Source organism: Morus notabilis, unplaced genomic scaffold (assembly GCF_000414095.1).
Source record: "Morus notabilis unplaced genomic scaffold, ASM41409v2 Scaffold78, whole genome shotgun sequence".
Classification (NCBI taxonomy): Eukaryota; Viridiplantae; Streptophyta; class Magnoliopsida; order Rosales; family Moraceae; genus Morus; species Morus notabilis.
The window spans coordinates 193887-210278 of NW_010367622.1; the positions used below are offsets into that span (position 1 = coordinate 193887).

The 16392-nt window shown below is 34.4% G+C and overlaps 2 protein-coding genes across 2 annotated transcripts; one reads left to right on the forward strand and one right to left on the reverse strand.

Moving 5' to 3' along the window:
* Positions 1-367: 367 nt before the first annotated feature.
* LOC21410473 (cytochrome P450 94A2) lies at positions 368-2091 on the forward strand. Its single transcript, XM_010112913.2, has one exon. The coding sequence runs from the start codon at positions 466-468 to the stop codon at positions 1993-1995; it is 1530 nt and encodes a 509-aa protein (XP_010111215.1). The 5' UTR covers positions 368-465; the 3' UTR covers positions 1996-2091.
* An 8355-nt stretch (positions 2092-10446) lies between these two features.
* LOC112094458 (accelerated cell death 11-like) lies at positions 10447-12895 on the reverse strand. Its single transcript, XM_024175309.1, has 4 exons — positions 12884-12895; positions 11690-11862; positions 10684-10779; positions 10447-10546 (listed from the first exon to the last, which is right to left on the reverse strand). Exons 1-4 carry the CDS (start codon positions 12893-12895, stop codon positions 10447-10449), a joined length of 381 nt encoding a protein of 126 aa, XP_024031077.1.
* Positions 12896-16392: the final 3497 nt, after the last annotated feature.

Consider the following 16392-nt stretch of genomic DNA (forward strand, 5'->3'; position numbering starts at 1 on the left):
TAGGAAAACTCACTTCTTTAATGATTTGATATGGAGTTTTGTTCCATCTAGTTTGATTCTCTCTCTTTTTTCAGAAAGGAGTTAATGCAAAAGAGAGAGAAAGGAAAAGATGGATAGAGGGGGAAAAAAAAAAAAAAAGAAGAATAAGAATAAGAAAACAACAACCACAACTCTCCTAACGATTACGCTATCCAAGATCTTTTGTTTTTACTAAAAAATCTTCAATCAAACAAAAATCCCTATCCGATTACTCTTTCCAACGTACGTCTCTTTTTTTTTCACTTATTTAAAATATGCAAGGAAAACAAAATCTCCAAATATATAGGACAACTAAAAAACTCTATCTGATTATTCCATCCATAATCACTTCCTTTCACTCATTTTTCTTTTAAAAAATATATATCTCCATCTGCCCCCTCTTTATTATCAGTACCGATCTCCTTTGGCTGTCACAACTTTCTAGCTATGGAGCTTTTCTCAGTCTTATCCTTCATCTTCCTTCTGATCTTTCTCTACCACTACTTCTACTCTTCTGGTAACAATACTGGATTCAAAAACTACCCCATTGTAGGAACCCTACCAGAAATCATTAAAAATAGTCACAGATTCTTGGACTGGGAAGCCGAAGTCCTGGCCAACTGTCCCACAAACACCGCCGTCCTCCACCTTCCCGGAAAAACCAGAGTCATAACGGCGAATCCCTTAAATGTGGATTACATTCTGAGGACCAACTTCGAGAACTACTCTAAAGGCGAGGAGTATCTATTCCTGCTCGAGGACTTCCTCGGCCGAGGAATCTTCAACTCCGACGGCAAGCTATGGAAAGTCCAGCGGAAGTTGGCGAGCTACGAGTTCAACTCCAAGTCCCTGAAAAACTTCTTCATGGAAAAGGTCGTTATGGAGATCAAGACAAGATTGCTCCCACTTCTTGAAAAAGCGGCTGAAAAGGGTCTTGTTTTGGATATGCAGAACGTGGTGGAGAAATTCTCATTTGATAATATTTGCGAGCTTGCTTTTAGCTTCGACCCGGGTTGTCTCGGCGCTGATGGAAGCTCCCACCCCGGCGTCGAGTTCATGAAGGCTTTTCAGGATGCAGGCGAGCTTATCGCCAGTAGATACCGGTACTTCAATCCTTCTATATGGAAGTTAAAAAGGTTCTTCAACATAGGATCGGAGAGAAGCCTACGAGAATCAATCTCCACCGTCGACAAATTTATATATGATATTATCCGACCGAGAATTGATCAAGCCAATGAAGAAGACAACAAAGAAAAAGCTGATTTACTTTCTCGATATATTGAGAGCAATATCGAGAACGGGTCGCCGGAGTTTCTCCGAGATGTCATGATTAATACCATTGAGGCGGGACAAGGTTCGACGGGATCGGCTTTGTCCTGGTTCTTTTGGGTCTTATCATCCAGAAAGGACACTCAGGAGAAGATCCTGAACGAGCTCAAAACAATTCGGGCTCGAAACGGGACAGATATTGGCGAAACGTTCAGCTACGAGGAGCTCAGAGACATGCAGTATTTGCATGCAGCTTTTTTGGAGTCGATGAGGCTTTACTCGCCGCTTCCTGTCAACACGAGGAAGTGTGAAAACGACGACGTAATGCCCGACGGAACCTTTGTAAAGAAGGGTTGGTTCGTGTCGTATGATAACTACGCCATGGCAAGGCTGGAGAGGATTTGGGGGAAGAATTGTGCAGAGTATTACCCGGAGAGATGGCTTGATGAGGATGGAGTTTGTCGACAAGAAAGCCCGTGTCGGTACGTGGTCTTTCATGCCGGACCAAGAATTTGTCCGGGAAAAGAGATGGCTTATATTCAGATGAAGGCTGTTGCAGCTTCGATTATTGAGAGGTTTGAGATCAGCAAACTACAGGATAAGGAGAAGCTTAGTGGAGGGCACTTAATGTCGTTGTCCTTTAGAATACAAGGTGGTGTGCCCGTCACAGTTAGGAAAAGATTATGGGGTGAGGAAATTTTAGAATAAATTGTTATTACTATTTTTTTGTTCTAATATGGTTTTAGCTCTTGTAATAAGTGGGAGGCATATGCTGTTCACACTGTGTCGAAAAAAATAATATTGTATCGGATCTTAAATAATTGCTTTAGTTATAAATGCAAGTTTTCTTCTTTTTTTTTTTTTTTTTAAGAAAATGTCAAATTTTGACCGATTTCAATTCCAACTTTGCAATTAAGCCTCTTGTCATATCTTTTAATTGCACAAATGAGAAAATTAATTATTTTGGAAAGGAAACTAAAATAAAAATTACTAAAACTACACTAAATAAGCTCAAGTAAAAAAAAATAATTCTAATCTAATAATAATGTAAATTAAAATAAAACTAAATCAGATGAAATCAAAACAAGTGAAATCAAAATGAAATTAAAATTAAAAGTAAATTAATTGAAATTCAAAATAAATCTAAAAAACTAGCCACTTTAAATGCATAAAAATAGTGAAATAACTATATTTTTAATAGAGTTATCAATATGTGCTATAAGCAAGCAAATGGGAAGCAAAAATTATTACTCAAAATGAAAAATTAATTCAAGTATATATGCGCCATAAAATATATGCACAAAATGATGCAAGAAATTAATATATACAGTAGGTGAAGTGTGTTTCATAAGTTTGAAACACAGTAAAAATCTTTTTGTTACAGTTTTTCGCTCATAAAAAATTTGAATTTCGGTTCAAATTTTGTATTATCTATTCGCCTTTCTTTCTTAGTGTTCATGAAGTTATAAAACATATAATGAAACTCATGTAATTTGTTGTATTTTCTTCCTTTTTCTACTATTGAATTTCTGGTTAGATTATCTTTGATACAAAAGCTAATATCAGTTGTATATTTAACATCAAAGAGCATAATAAGATATTATTTTTTTTTAAAAAAATATGTTATTCACTACTAAAATATAGAAATTTAACGACAAATAGACGAGGATTTGTAAAAAAACCGTCGTCTATGATGAAGATAAAACGCGCCATATAATTTTTATTTTTTGTGGTAATTTTTTTATTGAGTTAACCGTCGTTAAACCACATCTAATTGTTAATATTTTACACGGATAAATTTCTCTCAATCCTACTCTGCTCTCTCTCTCTCTCCCTCTCTCTCGCTTTATCTGTTGTTGACCTCTGCTTCCAATCTCGATGCCGGGGCCAAGCTCTCCGTTCGCAAGCCCTACACTTCCCATCTTCCGGCCCCAACTTCGGCGATGGTTTGTATGCTCTTTCCATATTCGGCAATGGTCTGTTCCTTTTCTCATTTTCATTTTCTCCTCCATCTTTCCTTCTGTAAACTCTCATTTTCTCTCTCCCTCACAACAAAATCTTCTTCTACTCAAGCTCTAATATAAGTTTTGTCTCAGATTGATCGGACTCTCTCAAATTGTTGTCCTGCTCTAAAGGTTTTTTTTTAGGGTTTACTTCATCAACGAGAATTCGCCCCCTCCTTCTCCAAACCAACTATGGTATGGCCATTAATATGGCGATTTAAGTGCTTAGCTTGTTCTTGTAGTGTGTTTCTGATAATTTTTTGTATTATTGATGGTTGGGTCTCGAATTTGTTCATTTTGGGTCTCTGAAAAACTTTGCTTCTATCTTGCGGTTCTGTTATGCTTTATTGATGACATGAAATTCCCATGTATTTACTTTTTGAATTTGATTGAAAACACAAAGAAAAGAAGTTCTCTTTCCATGAAATTATTATATTTTTCAATATTAGTTTTTGCATTTTGCTTGATGATATATCTCACATTCACTATCAAGTGTGCGTGCGTGTGTGTGTGTGTGTGTGTGTATTGTACACTTTTTTTTTTCCTTTACACGCTATAGTTTCATTATGTTTTGATATCTCTTGTGTGACCAAGTAATGACTTTTTGAGCTTTGGAAATGACTCAAATGCACTTTCTCATATCTTGCAACTGACATGTTATTTTAATTATTTCAGTGGTCAATATGCTCCACAAACATTGATTGCATATGATGCTTGTATACGGTTATGCCTCCCAGCATGGGAGAGAGGCTGCGCTGAGGCACCTGAATTTCAACCGGTAAGTTTATGATTATTTTTATATTTAAATTATTTAGAATTTAGTATATTTTTACCCTTTATATGTGGATGTGTCAAATGATTTATGTGTTGGTCAATCTCGTGTTGTTTTTGCTATATGTTCTGTTTTGTGTAGTTAGTTTTGTTGAGGTTTTTTTGAGGTTTATAGATCAATGCAGTATATTTTTATAAGGTTTTATAGATAAATGCATTTCTCCTCTTTGTTGAGGTTTTTAGTTCATTTGATTATAGTTGTTGGGTTGTGTGGTTAGAGAAGTCACAGTCTTGTTGTTACCTTGTAGACACCTCTGTTTGTGTAAGGATTGTGAAGGTTTTATAGATGTGCAGCGTAATAAAGTCTGAAAGTGTTCAAGTGTACATGTTTGGAGGACAGTTTTCTTGTGTTTAATGTGTTTTCTTTGTGTTTCAAGTGTACATGAATAACCACTGAGATTTGGAAATTCCCATCTCATGTGTTTTAATTGCGTGCTAAGTATAAAAACTTTTGTCCTTTGGGTTAACCAATTAAAAAAGGCATTCCTATTTTTGATGAATCGGAGAATATAAGGTTTGACCACTTTTTTAGGAATCTGTTATATATAGATATTATTAGTTTTGTTAGAGTATGGTTACCTAAATTCTATTTAGTTAGCCTGAAAAGTTCACGGTGCGACATTTTTTGATTGAGTTTTAATTATGAAATTTTTGGGAGATCTGTGGTGGTAGCACAAAAATATGAGTTTAACTTGTGAAATTATTCTCACATATATATATATATGTCTGTGTGTTGATATATATGTTGCAATGTTATATTAATATTCTTCTTATTGACTATTATAAAGTTTGAATATGATGCATTCAATAAAGTAAAAATATTTTAAAAAAAAATACTATAGACGACGGTTTTTCTAAAACCCGTCTTCTAAAGTCAGTTATTAGACGAAGTTTTTAAACCGTTGTTAAATGTTACAGACATTTAATGACTCCCGAACAGGCGATAATTTGGTCTTTTAACGCGGTTTTAAATCGTCATTAAATTGTGTTTTTTTGCTAGTGACACTAGCTGATTTCTCCAAAAATTGTGGGGTAAATTTGGTGATTTGATATTTGTCTAGTTCCCTTCTATAAAGTATTGGACTTACGATTCACATGGTTTTGTCACGACCTCAAGGATAGGGCCGTGATTATTGGGGTTTAATTTAAAATTTAACTTAATTAAACTGGACTGTTTAATAAAATTACAAAAATAAATACATAAATATGAATATAATTTGCTCCGGAGACTTTCTTTCACAAATAATATTTAAAACAATTCATAAAATCCAAGGAAAATAGTACAACTCTGGGACAATGTCGACCAATACAATTTACATATAGAAATACAGTACATCTTAGAATTTAGAACTGTAAATCCGAAACAAACGTACCGCTTTGAATCTCACACCTTCAATCCATTGGCATCTACTTATCAGTTGTAAATTTAAACCGCTAACTTTGGAGGAGGGGTTTAAAACATTAAAAACATAATAAAAGTGAGTGTAAGGCCCAGTAGGATATAATTTATAAAACTGAATAAATAAATAAGTGAATAAAATGAGAGAAATAGCAGGAAATAGGCCAATACGAAAAGCTTAAGAAAGTATATAGGCCAATTTTTAGTTATAGAAATTAATAGGCCATAACTTGTTAAGTTATGGTTCATAACCAGATAAGTTATGGACAAACTTATCAAGTTATGGTTCATAGCCAGACAAGTTATGGACAAAAACCGGGAATAACTTGTCAAGTTATGATTCATAACCCGACAAGTTATGGACGAAAATAATAATTTTGCCTATTTATTAACTTATGTAAACTATTGGTCTATTAATTTTAATTTATCTTAAGTCTTGGCCTATTTTTCTCTTTCTCTCATAAAATGAGAGAGTCAGGCCCGAAATAATCAATTGGAACCAATAACCTTTTTTTGAAAGGTAAATAAACTAAAATTTCATATTTCAGGTACCAGTAAGTAATTTAAGTAATTAAATTACTTACGACCAAAGCAAGGCCTTATCACCACTGTAGTGGCCCGTCCGGGTTTCGAGTTCCGCCCCCAAGGATACGATCTTCATATCCTATCTAGGCTATTAGCGAGCTTACCAATTCGCAAGATCTCTTATCTTAAGAAATCATTCATTAAACTTTTTGAAATAGTTCATTATAATTCCAATAGCTAAAATCAAGCTATGGTATCAACAGGTTTTTCTTTCGCAAACATGTCCTTTCTCTAAAACATTTGCAATGCCAAAACTCTTTGAAAACAGGCTAACAAAGAAAGACATCAGGAATATCCTACCTCTCGGATGTCAAGCCTGTAGCTAACTTCTCGTCACCCTAACCTCCACTTTCCTTAAAGTTTTAATACTCAATCTTCTCCACTAGCTTTATGACAAAAATAGTGTCTTAGGAAGTATTTCTCATTTCTAAAACGAATTAAGCTCAATCATGTTTAATTGTTTCCTATTAGTGTGCCTTAACTCGAATCCAAATTTCACAAATGATTTTATAATTAGTTTGGGGGTTCTTTAAAGATTCAAATCCAATTTATGGGTTTGGTTTCTTATTTAATTTCAGCTTAAAAATAACTTCTTAAAGAAATTTTGGCAGCATGCCGGCATAAATAGAAAAAATGCCAAACCTGCAATTCAAGTTCAATTTCAAAATAAATTCTCTAGAATCTATCAAAATCAGTTTCCAATCACTTCAATATTTCTAATAACTAAAAACCCCTAAATTTCATTCAATTCTAACAACAATTATTCAAATCCAAACCCTAACTCAAAATTATTCAAATCTAACCAAAATCAAACTTTTTCAAGTTTAAAATTCAAATTAAAGAGTGGGTTTCAATAGGTTTTACCTCAAATTAGTTGATAATGCCGTTCTCTCTCTTTCTTTTTTTTTTTTGTCTTTCCTGCTTCGGTAGGAACAAACCGGAGAGAGAGAGGTGAGAGAAAAAGAGAGAGCAAGGGAGAGAGAAAGAACGCCGGTGAGAGAGAGATGGCCGGCTAGAGCAAGGGGAGTGGTGGCCGGCGGTGAAGGAAGAAAGAGAGAGAGGGAGTTGCCGTGGAAGAAGAAAGGAAAGAAGGAAAAGAAAGAAAGAAAGGAAGAGAGAGAGATTGGGGTTGGTCTGGCAGCCACAGGAAGGAAGGGAAGGGAAAAAGAAAAAGAAAAGAAAGAAAAGAAAAAAAAAAGGAAAAAGAAAAGAAAATTAAAGAAAATACATAAAATTAAGTGTATTTTCAAAAAATTTTGGGGTGAAAATTGAAAAACTGAAAGTAATTTATAAGTCCTTAAAATAACTCAAAAACTTAATCTTTAATCACAAGATTAATTAGAAAAAAATCAATTTTAGGCACACTAATATACACAATTAACATAATTAAACATGTTTAATTATGGAGTATGTTACAGGTTTCTCTTTTTTTTTTTAATCTTGATGGGAGGTAGTGGTTACAGTTAAAATGATGAAAGTGGAGATTGTTCATGAATTATTTTGTCTTTATGTAATTCTTAACCCTTTGATTTATGCACGGTATACTCTTTATCGTTCAAAACCTTTTTGACTTTATGGAGATCATAATATATTTAAACTAATGAAATTTCTCCATCCTTTTCCTATCGTTTAAATTTGTCCATCTATATAAATATATATATATATATATATATGTATGTATTTATTAAACTTCAATCTTAGCCTTAAGATCAATACGTACTTTTTACTTATGTCATGTGCTTGGCAAGATCAAATGTACTATATCTAACACTAATGCTACACGGCATTATGAGTTATTGTTGCTCTTGAATTTCTTCTAAAATTTAATTACAAAAATTCATTAAACTCTTGTACTGAGATACATCTTAACGGAAATTGTAATTTTAATAAAACATAACCTTTTAACTGAAATACATCACAAAATATTTGTCATACAATAACATAATAATAGAACATGCATGATTTTTTATGCTCTGTTATGGTATATAATTTTATTTTTGTGGGCCCTGCGTTCCTACTGGGTGCGCAGGACCAAGGGAAGTCAGGGGAGCTACTTAAACATTTAGTTCGAGAACCATGGACCTGATTAATTTTTGTGTGGCACGGCACTTATCTTATCTCTTGCTATCTTAGCCTCTTAGTAAGTGAACATGGAATTAATATCATCATCACTCATATAGATAATAGAGAATTAATGCATTACAAGCAAAAAATATCTCAAGCATATCTATTAAAACTTATTCATACTATAAGTGAGGTTTGTACTAACCATGTGCTAGTGTTCATCGTTTATCCACAGCAAAACACTCATGTAAAGTTGTTCATTCTGAGTTCAAACAGTACTGATAATTAACTGTCAGTTTGATAACGAAGCTTCAACTTAACTTACTTAGATATTTAACATTCATTTGAATCAATTGATTAAACTAATTATTTCTTTCTTAACTAAATTCACACGTATGGATTAAACAACGAATATTAATTGATTAGTTAATTTCCCTTTAAATTTTATTAACCACTTTAGGTTAATTATTTGTTGATAACTGTTAATTTATTTCTTACCTTAGTTTATTAATTAAATTAATTAATTAACTAATGAGTTATCCGAAAAGTCCTACTAATTTATTTAAGGACCTAAAAAATTAATTAAGTTAATTTCTCATAAATATACACCTAAATTACCAGTAAGTTACCTTCTAAATCCAGTTAGATGCTAAATCTAACATTTCTAAGTATGGGATTTAGGCCTTAAAGTTTGGGTTTTAATTTAGTAATCTAGTTGGTTTCCGTTACGGTCAATTTATGGGTTACTTGTTCATTATCTAGGAGCTTGGCCCTATTTATATCTCTTAACATAATTTTAATTTTTTAAATGGTGATCTCAGGTCTTATAAATGTTTTTAGACCAATTTGGGTTTTCTAACTTCGATTGACGATTTTACCCTTAGGAAAAATTACCGTTTTACCCCTAGCGGGTTTTGATGATTCTAAGGTCATAAACATGAGATATTTATCGCATTTGACATTCTGTTCTCAAGGACCTTGAGTTAAATCTCGGAGCTTGGTGTCCGTTTGACCATTTTAACCTTAATGGTCAAAAATGACTATTTTTTCCCTTAACGTCTTTCTAGGTGACCTAAGGGTTCTAAGTTTAACTTTCTAAGGCTTAGTTTGGTAGTGCTGTGGATTTTAAAAAAAGTGCTTTTAGCTGTGCTGAAAGAAGAAGCAGCTGTTCTAAGAAGCAGCTGGGTGTTTGGTAAATTGTAATTATAGTAGCTATGCTGGTTCTAAAATCAATATAATAGCGTTTGGTAAATTTTGAGGTGGAATTGCTGTGGGTATGTAAAATGACCAAAATAGACATGATATGAAACTCAAATATATATAATTATTTTTTTTATTTAAAAATACTTGTTTAACTTTAAAAACACATAATGTTATGATTTTAAATTTTTTAACAATCAATTTATGATAATTAATTCTCTTTTTTTTTTTCATTTCTTCATTCACAATATAATTACAACTAAAAGAAGCATTAGTGACAATTACTCAGGGACAATTGTAGTCTTCGAGTTGTGGAATTGTTTTGTACTCTCTCTCTTGCAAAGTTTAGCAGAGACAGCTGCAGTCTTGATAACGCAACCAAATACCATAATTATCAATTTTGGTGGGGTTCTTCTCAAAAATTTGTAAGAAAATATGATAAATTTGTTAAGAAATTTCATGCTAAGAAACGAGCTAAACCAAATGATAATTAATTATAGGACCACAAATAAAGAACATTTCAAACATATTCATATCCATACACACATTTACGTAAATGAGCAAATTCACACATTGATGGGTGAGGCCCTCGGATCGGGCTAGGTGGAGCCGCCTAGCTTCGATTAGGTTATCATTTCCTAATCAAAATACCATTGGTACAATAGGATTATTAATGAAGCATGCTAGAGTGAAGCTATGCCATTTATTTATTTACTTGCATTGGATTGTTTAAGTAAAAAGAAATAAAGATATGAAGTATTGTTTTATGGCACATTTTGCTTATTTTTTTTACGTGCTTATTTTTTTGATAATAAAAACTTTATTGATAAAATTCAATAATAAGGTTAGAGGACAAATGTATCCTCAAACCAAAAAGAAACAAAAATGGCCAGGTGTGAAAAACTGACTACCATACAAAAAGAGCAAGATAAACACATAAACGGTATCTCCAATCAATTCCCTATTACATCTTTCCAATTCAAAATGACCAAAGTAAACGGGAACCCCTGAAGCAGCCCATGGCAATGCATAGAACTTTGCCTTCTCAAAAATATCAATTGGCCCCATCACCTTTTCCTAAAAAATTATGCCATTCCGTTCCATCCACAGAGACCATAACAATGAGAGCACCATACTATTCCATAGGACTCTGGCCTTCTTATTAGTTCTTTCAATTCTGGATCAGAAGAATCAAACAAAACACGTAAACAAATGTATATTGTTAGCAACCTGGTATAATTATTTGAAGGCATGGAATTTTTTTTGGAATATGTTTATATTTTTGGCAAAGAAAGGAAACAATGATGGGGATACATCCTTGCAGCAACAGCTTTTCTGATTGCCCAACCATGATGGGGAGCAAATACCTGTGCATACGCCTTGGAAGCTGGATCTTTAAGGGAATTGCCCCTGCCACATGAGCATTGGTACCTGTTATTCCATGCATAACTAGGCATGCACCTTAAGCACAATATATAAGCGCCTACTTTGAAGCTTAAACTGGAATCTCATTGCTAGTTCAGCAAATAGTCCACCTAGGCAGATATATTCAAAGCCAATGCATTCGGCAAATAGTTTGTGGAAGAGGGCTATTAGCTCTCTTTGCTCATAGGAATCAACTAAGAACCAGCTACATATTCCAAATCAAAAATTAGGTGACTCTTGAGCTTTATTTTCTCCATTTTATTACAGTGGTGGAAAATAAATCAGAAACATTCAAATTAGTTCAAAATAAATCACTTACTAAAATTAAAACCACAGTTGAGTTTCTGCAACTACCCTAAAAAAGTATATGAAGTCTACTTCAAATACCAAATACATGTAATATTACTCATCTTATACAACAACCATGTTACACGTAAGGGGTAAGACAAAACCGAAAGCTAATACCATTACTGAATTCCTTGTGCCAATTTGATCAAATTTCTTACATCGGGCAAATTATACCGAAACGCAAAGAAAGTAAGGGCCAATTAGTTTCTACCATCCCAAATTGTAAAAACAATGATTATTCACTTCAAAACTTTCAGCTCAACAATTTGGCGTATTTTCTCTCCACATTCTAATCATCATTCTAGCTGTTAAGAGTTCAATGAATGTCTTCAAATTCAACTCAACCAAAGAAAACAACCTTGGAAGCCAATACCCAATTGTGCCAAACCACATATTACTTGAATCGACTACGTAAATTGTGGAAAATTAATTTTCCAAGAAACTCAAATTGACTACAATGTACTTCATGTGCTGAATCTACAAATTAACGAAGTAAAGCAAAGAACAAAAGGAGAAAAAAAAATTGCGGATAAAGGATAATACATACTCTGCAATGAGTATTTGCTCGAAGAGCACCCAAACCATGTCAAGCTCACGCTTCACTCTCAACAAATTTCTCGAATGACTACCAGCATTCCTTACGCAATTCGATGCCATATCGCGATCGAGTAAAGCCTGTAAGGTCGCAATAGACTTCGACGCCTCCGAGAGATCGTTCACCTGAGATCATTCCGATTTTGGTCAAAGTTAAGCAAACGAATTTTTTTCTTCAATCGGATTATTCACTGATTTTCCCAGGAAAATGCAATAGGCGGTGGGGGAAAAAAAGTACCTTGGAGACAAATCAGAAGCAAATTTCGAATGGAGTACTTACAGCAAAAACGTGCTTAAGAGGGCTGAGGTTGACTGGCGAAACTCGGGAGAGGAGACCGGAAGAACAGGGAGACCAGCGAACAACCACTCGTGCGGAGGAGATCGGAATGGAGCGCAGACAACGGGACCAGCGAACGGTGAACGGAGAACGGAGCGTAGACTGGCGAGAGAGAGGAGCGAGAAAGGAGAGAGAAAGGAGCGAGAAAGGAGAGAGAGAGAGAGAGAACGGGGAGTGATGGAGCTTGCAAGAGGTTTTCAGTCACGAGAGAGAGAACGGGGAGTGATGGAGATGAGATGGGTAGATGGGGATTATTTCATTTCAACATGGGTAAAATGGGAATAAAATTTTTTCATTAATGTGAATGGAGGGGATTCCCACATAAGTTAGAATCCAAATCCAAAGCACCCTCAATGCTTAAAATTATTGAAGAATCACTTATTTTACTTCTTACCAAACACCAAAAATGACTTAAGCTGGACAAAAAAGTGCTTTTAAGGGTCTAGAAGTTATACCAAACGAAGCCTAAGTCCCTTACTGCCTTAATAAGCCTCTGGACTTTTCTAAATAGATTGACTCTAAATTTTTGAGAAATTAGATTTTGACCCTATGGACTGTAATTTTGACCTTTTTACCCCTCAGAGTTGATCTAATCTTTTCTTAGCTAATAGGCTCACCTCAGTAAGAAGAACAAAATTCTTCACTGGACCTAAGGTTAATTCTAACCATACGAACCATTTGTTTATATATATATATATATATATATATAAAACTAAATCCTCATACAGAGTCTAAAATGTTGACGCCCACTCAAAATAATCATTGGCCACCATATAAATTTATAAGTTCACATTTCCACAATTTACTTACCGGTTCAACCATCAAATGTAAAACTAGTGTTCCCAATTCATATGACGTCCAAATGGTCTCAAATTTTGATATTGAGTTCCTAACATATCCTATTTCTTCCCATTAAAACAGTTTTATAAACTAAGTTCTCTAACTCTTAAAGTTTAGGCTTTATTCTCGGATGGCTCTATGAAACTAGTGATTCAGAATGCTTACTTTAAAATTTCATAACTAACTGTAAAAATAACATTTTCAGGCATATGATACCGTGTTAGAAAGCTCAAGATGTCAAGTTTATATCACCAAGATTTCATATCCATATTGCAAATTTAGCTTAACCAAAAATGGACTTATTTCTTGCTGGTCACACTGAATATACTTATTGTGATAAAAAATTAAACCTAACATATCTTAGCCTTAACAACACCAAATCAAGTGATTCTAATAACTATTTTATAGTTCATTTCCTATATTATCATTCCATCCTCAAGATTTATTATTTGAATATCTCATTCTCACACCATATCCACGTTTTCTCTGAGGTATCCATAACTAACCTAATTGAAATTTTAACATGCATGGTTGGGTTCTAAAGTTTATGAAAAGAACTTTTTGCCTTAATGCTAGCCTTCCTTAGCCTCAAACCACGTCCTTGAGCTTCTATAAAGTGGTCTAGAACTCAAGCTCGTAAAAAAAAAAAAAAACTTATCTTAGAATCATTCCAAACTAGTACACAACATAAGCTATACTGTGAGGAAATGGTTTCTCCTTACCTATTTAACCTCTGGCCAACTTGTTCCCTCTTCATCTTGCTCTTAAAGTAAAGTTATTAGACTCTAGTTGAGGAAGTTTTAGAAGGAATGAAAGAGGGTGCCGGCAGATTTGGGAGAAAAGAAAAGATTTTGCTTCTTAAAACTTTGGAGAGGCTAATGTGAGGTGTACAATTTGTTCTATCATTAACGATTAGTATGAAATCCTCCCTGGTGCAATAATTTAAATAAAATTGTTGTTGTTTAACCATTAGAGAATCCAGTCAAAAGAGAGGAAACGTGAAAGGCACTCATCCAAAAAAAACAAATCTTACTTTTGTAAGAAATCTTTCTCACTCTGTGAATAATGCAGAGTTTGTTCTAATGTTTTGACTAATCCTTTACCTTTCCTCCAACATGCATTTAATCACCTCTATCATTATTATCCCCCACACTATTATCTTTTTTATTGTCGACAATCATATCATTTCGCTCATATATTATACATGTATTTTTGTACCCACACATATAAAAGTTGGTCTACAACTTTTTTTTTAAACTAATCTCACTAGCTTCTTCTTATTAATACATTATGTCTATATACTATGAAAAGTTTTGAAACCAAAGTCAATGGGAAAATCGTGGGATAATGGAGAGTAGGGATGCACTAGTCAAATTTCTTTTTTTTTTTTTTTTTTGGTGCAAGTTTTTGTCCATACTAGCTGATTTCTCCAACACTTGTGGGGTAACTTTGGTGATTTGATATTTGTCTAGTTCCCTTCCGTAAAGTATAGGACTTTGGATTCGCATGGTTTCTCTTTTTCTTTTTTTTTTTTAATCTTGATGGGAGGTAGTGGTTACAGCCAATGTTGGAAGTTCGGGTCGGCGGGCTGCCCGAAGCCCGAATTTTTTCGAGCTCGGGCGGGCAAGCCCATTTCCCGCCCGCCCAAGGTAGATTTTCGGGTTCGGGCTCAGGCAGCCCGAATTTTGCATTGACTCTTTTGCCCGCCACCGTCTAATCGCCATTTACTGCCGTCCGCCGGAATTTTTTTGAATTTTTCCGACCATGCCCGACTCGAAAATTGCCCAAAAATCTGTGCTCGAAATGCCTGAAAAATGCCCGAACCCGCCTGCCCGAATGCACATAACGGCTACTTTTTTTGAATTGTTCCCAAATTATACCCGAAAACCCGAGGTGCACGAACTGCCCGAGGTGCCCGACTACCTGAATTACCCAAAAACGGCTAGTTTTTTGAATTTTTACCCGAATTCTGCTCGAAAACCCGACTTGCCCGAGGTGCCCGAATTACCCGAAACAGCTAGTTTTTTGAATTTTGCCCGAATTCTGCCTGAAAACCTGAATTGCCCCGAAACTGCCCGACTACTCGAATTTCAAAAAATAGCTGTTTATCCTGATTTTTTTTGAAAAAAAAAATCATTTTTTAACCCCAAAATTTCCTTATAAATACCCTCCATCCCCCACACATTTTTCTCACTCAAACTCTCTCAATCCCTCTCAATTTCTCTCAATCTCTCTCAATCTCTCTCACAATTTTTCTAAAAACTATCACATTATCTTAAAGCTCTCTCTCTCTCTCAAATCCATCTTATCTTTTTTATAATGGATCTTTTTAGTTATAGTGGTATTCCCGTTGATGCCTAACACAATGTAGAAGAAGGGTAATTTCCCACTAATGAGTTTGTTACGAAGGAATCTACTAATCCGAGTCATTGTGGACGTACTGAAGGTCGTGGTCGCAATAATGGTGGTGGGCGTGGAGAAGCGGTGAGTGCGACTGCGTCTGCATCTGTGTCGGTAAGTGTTGCAACTTACAGGAGGAAATACAAGCGTACCTCGACAGTTTGGGATCACTTCGACATAATTGACGAGGTGGATAATGAAGGTAACACTAAACATATAGCTTAGTGTAAATATTATTTATCTAAATTACAATGTGACACTATTCACAGCACCACACACTTGAGACAACACTCCGAAAAGTGTCTTCAAAAGCTTAGCCAATCTAGCGGATCCGAACTCCGCTAAACACAATTATCTTTTAATCGTGCAACCGGTGGTCTAACCACTTGGAAATACGATCCGTAAGTAGATCGTGTGGAAGTTGCGCGAATGATAGCTGCTTTAGATCAACCACTTAGTTTTGTAGAGCATCTTAATTGGTAACGATATATTAAGGTTGTACACAATCATAATGCACAGTTCACTTCAAAAATTACTCTTAGGAAAGATTTATTAAAATTATTTTTTTTTTAAAAAGATGCATTAATAAACCTTTTACACTCGACTAGTGGGTGCGTTGCGTTAACGGCAGATATTTGGTTTGCCGTTGCCAATAAAGATTATTTAGCTATAACCGGACATTACTTTAAAAGATTTGATTTAGATAAGAGAATATTAGGTTTTAAATGTGTTCTAGGATCACATAGCGCGGATTTAATATATAACACAATTTTAAATATAATTGATGAATTTAGATTAAGAGATAAAGTAATGGCTATAACATTAGCTAATGCTAGTGCCAATACAAAAGCAATTGAATTCTTTGAAAATGATTTAAGTCTATTCGGTGACGGTACTATTTTCCACCAACGTTGTGCATGTCATGTAATCAATTTAATAGTTAAATCCGGTTTAAAAGAAATGGGTAATCACATTAAAAGAATTAGAGATAGTCTTGCATGAATTCAAGGTAGTAACCAAATACAAGAAGATTGGTTTAGGTTTTTACAAGCATTAAATATACCTCTTAGAGCATTAGC

Coding starts and splice junctions, on each gene's coding strand:
- LOC112094458 (XM_024175309.1), bottom strand. Junction 10,780..11,689: donor GAGCAAATACTCATTGCAGA/GTATGTATTATC, acceptor CTCATGTGGCAG/GGGCAATTCCCTTAAAGATC. Junction 10,547..10,683: donor AAAGCTGTTGCTGCAAGGAT/GTATCCCCATCA, acceptor CTTCTGATCCAG/AATTGAAAGAACTAATAAGA.
- LOC21410473 (XM_010112913.2), top strand. CDS start 466: ATGGAGCTTTTCTCAGTCTTATCCTTCATCTTCCTTCTGATCTTTCTC.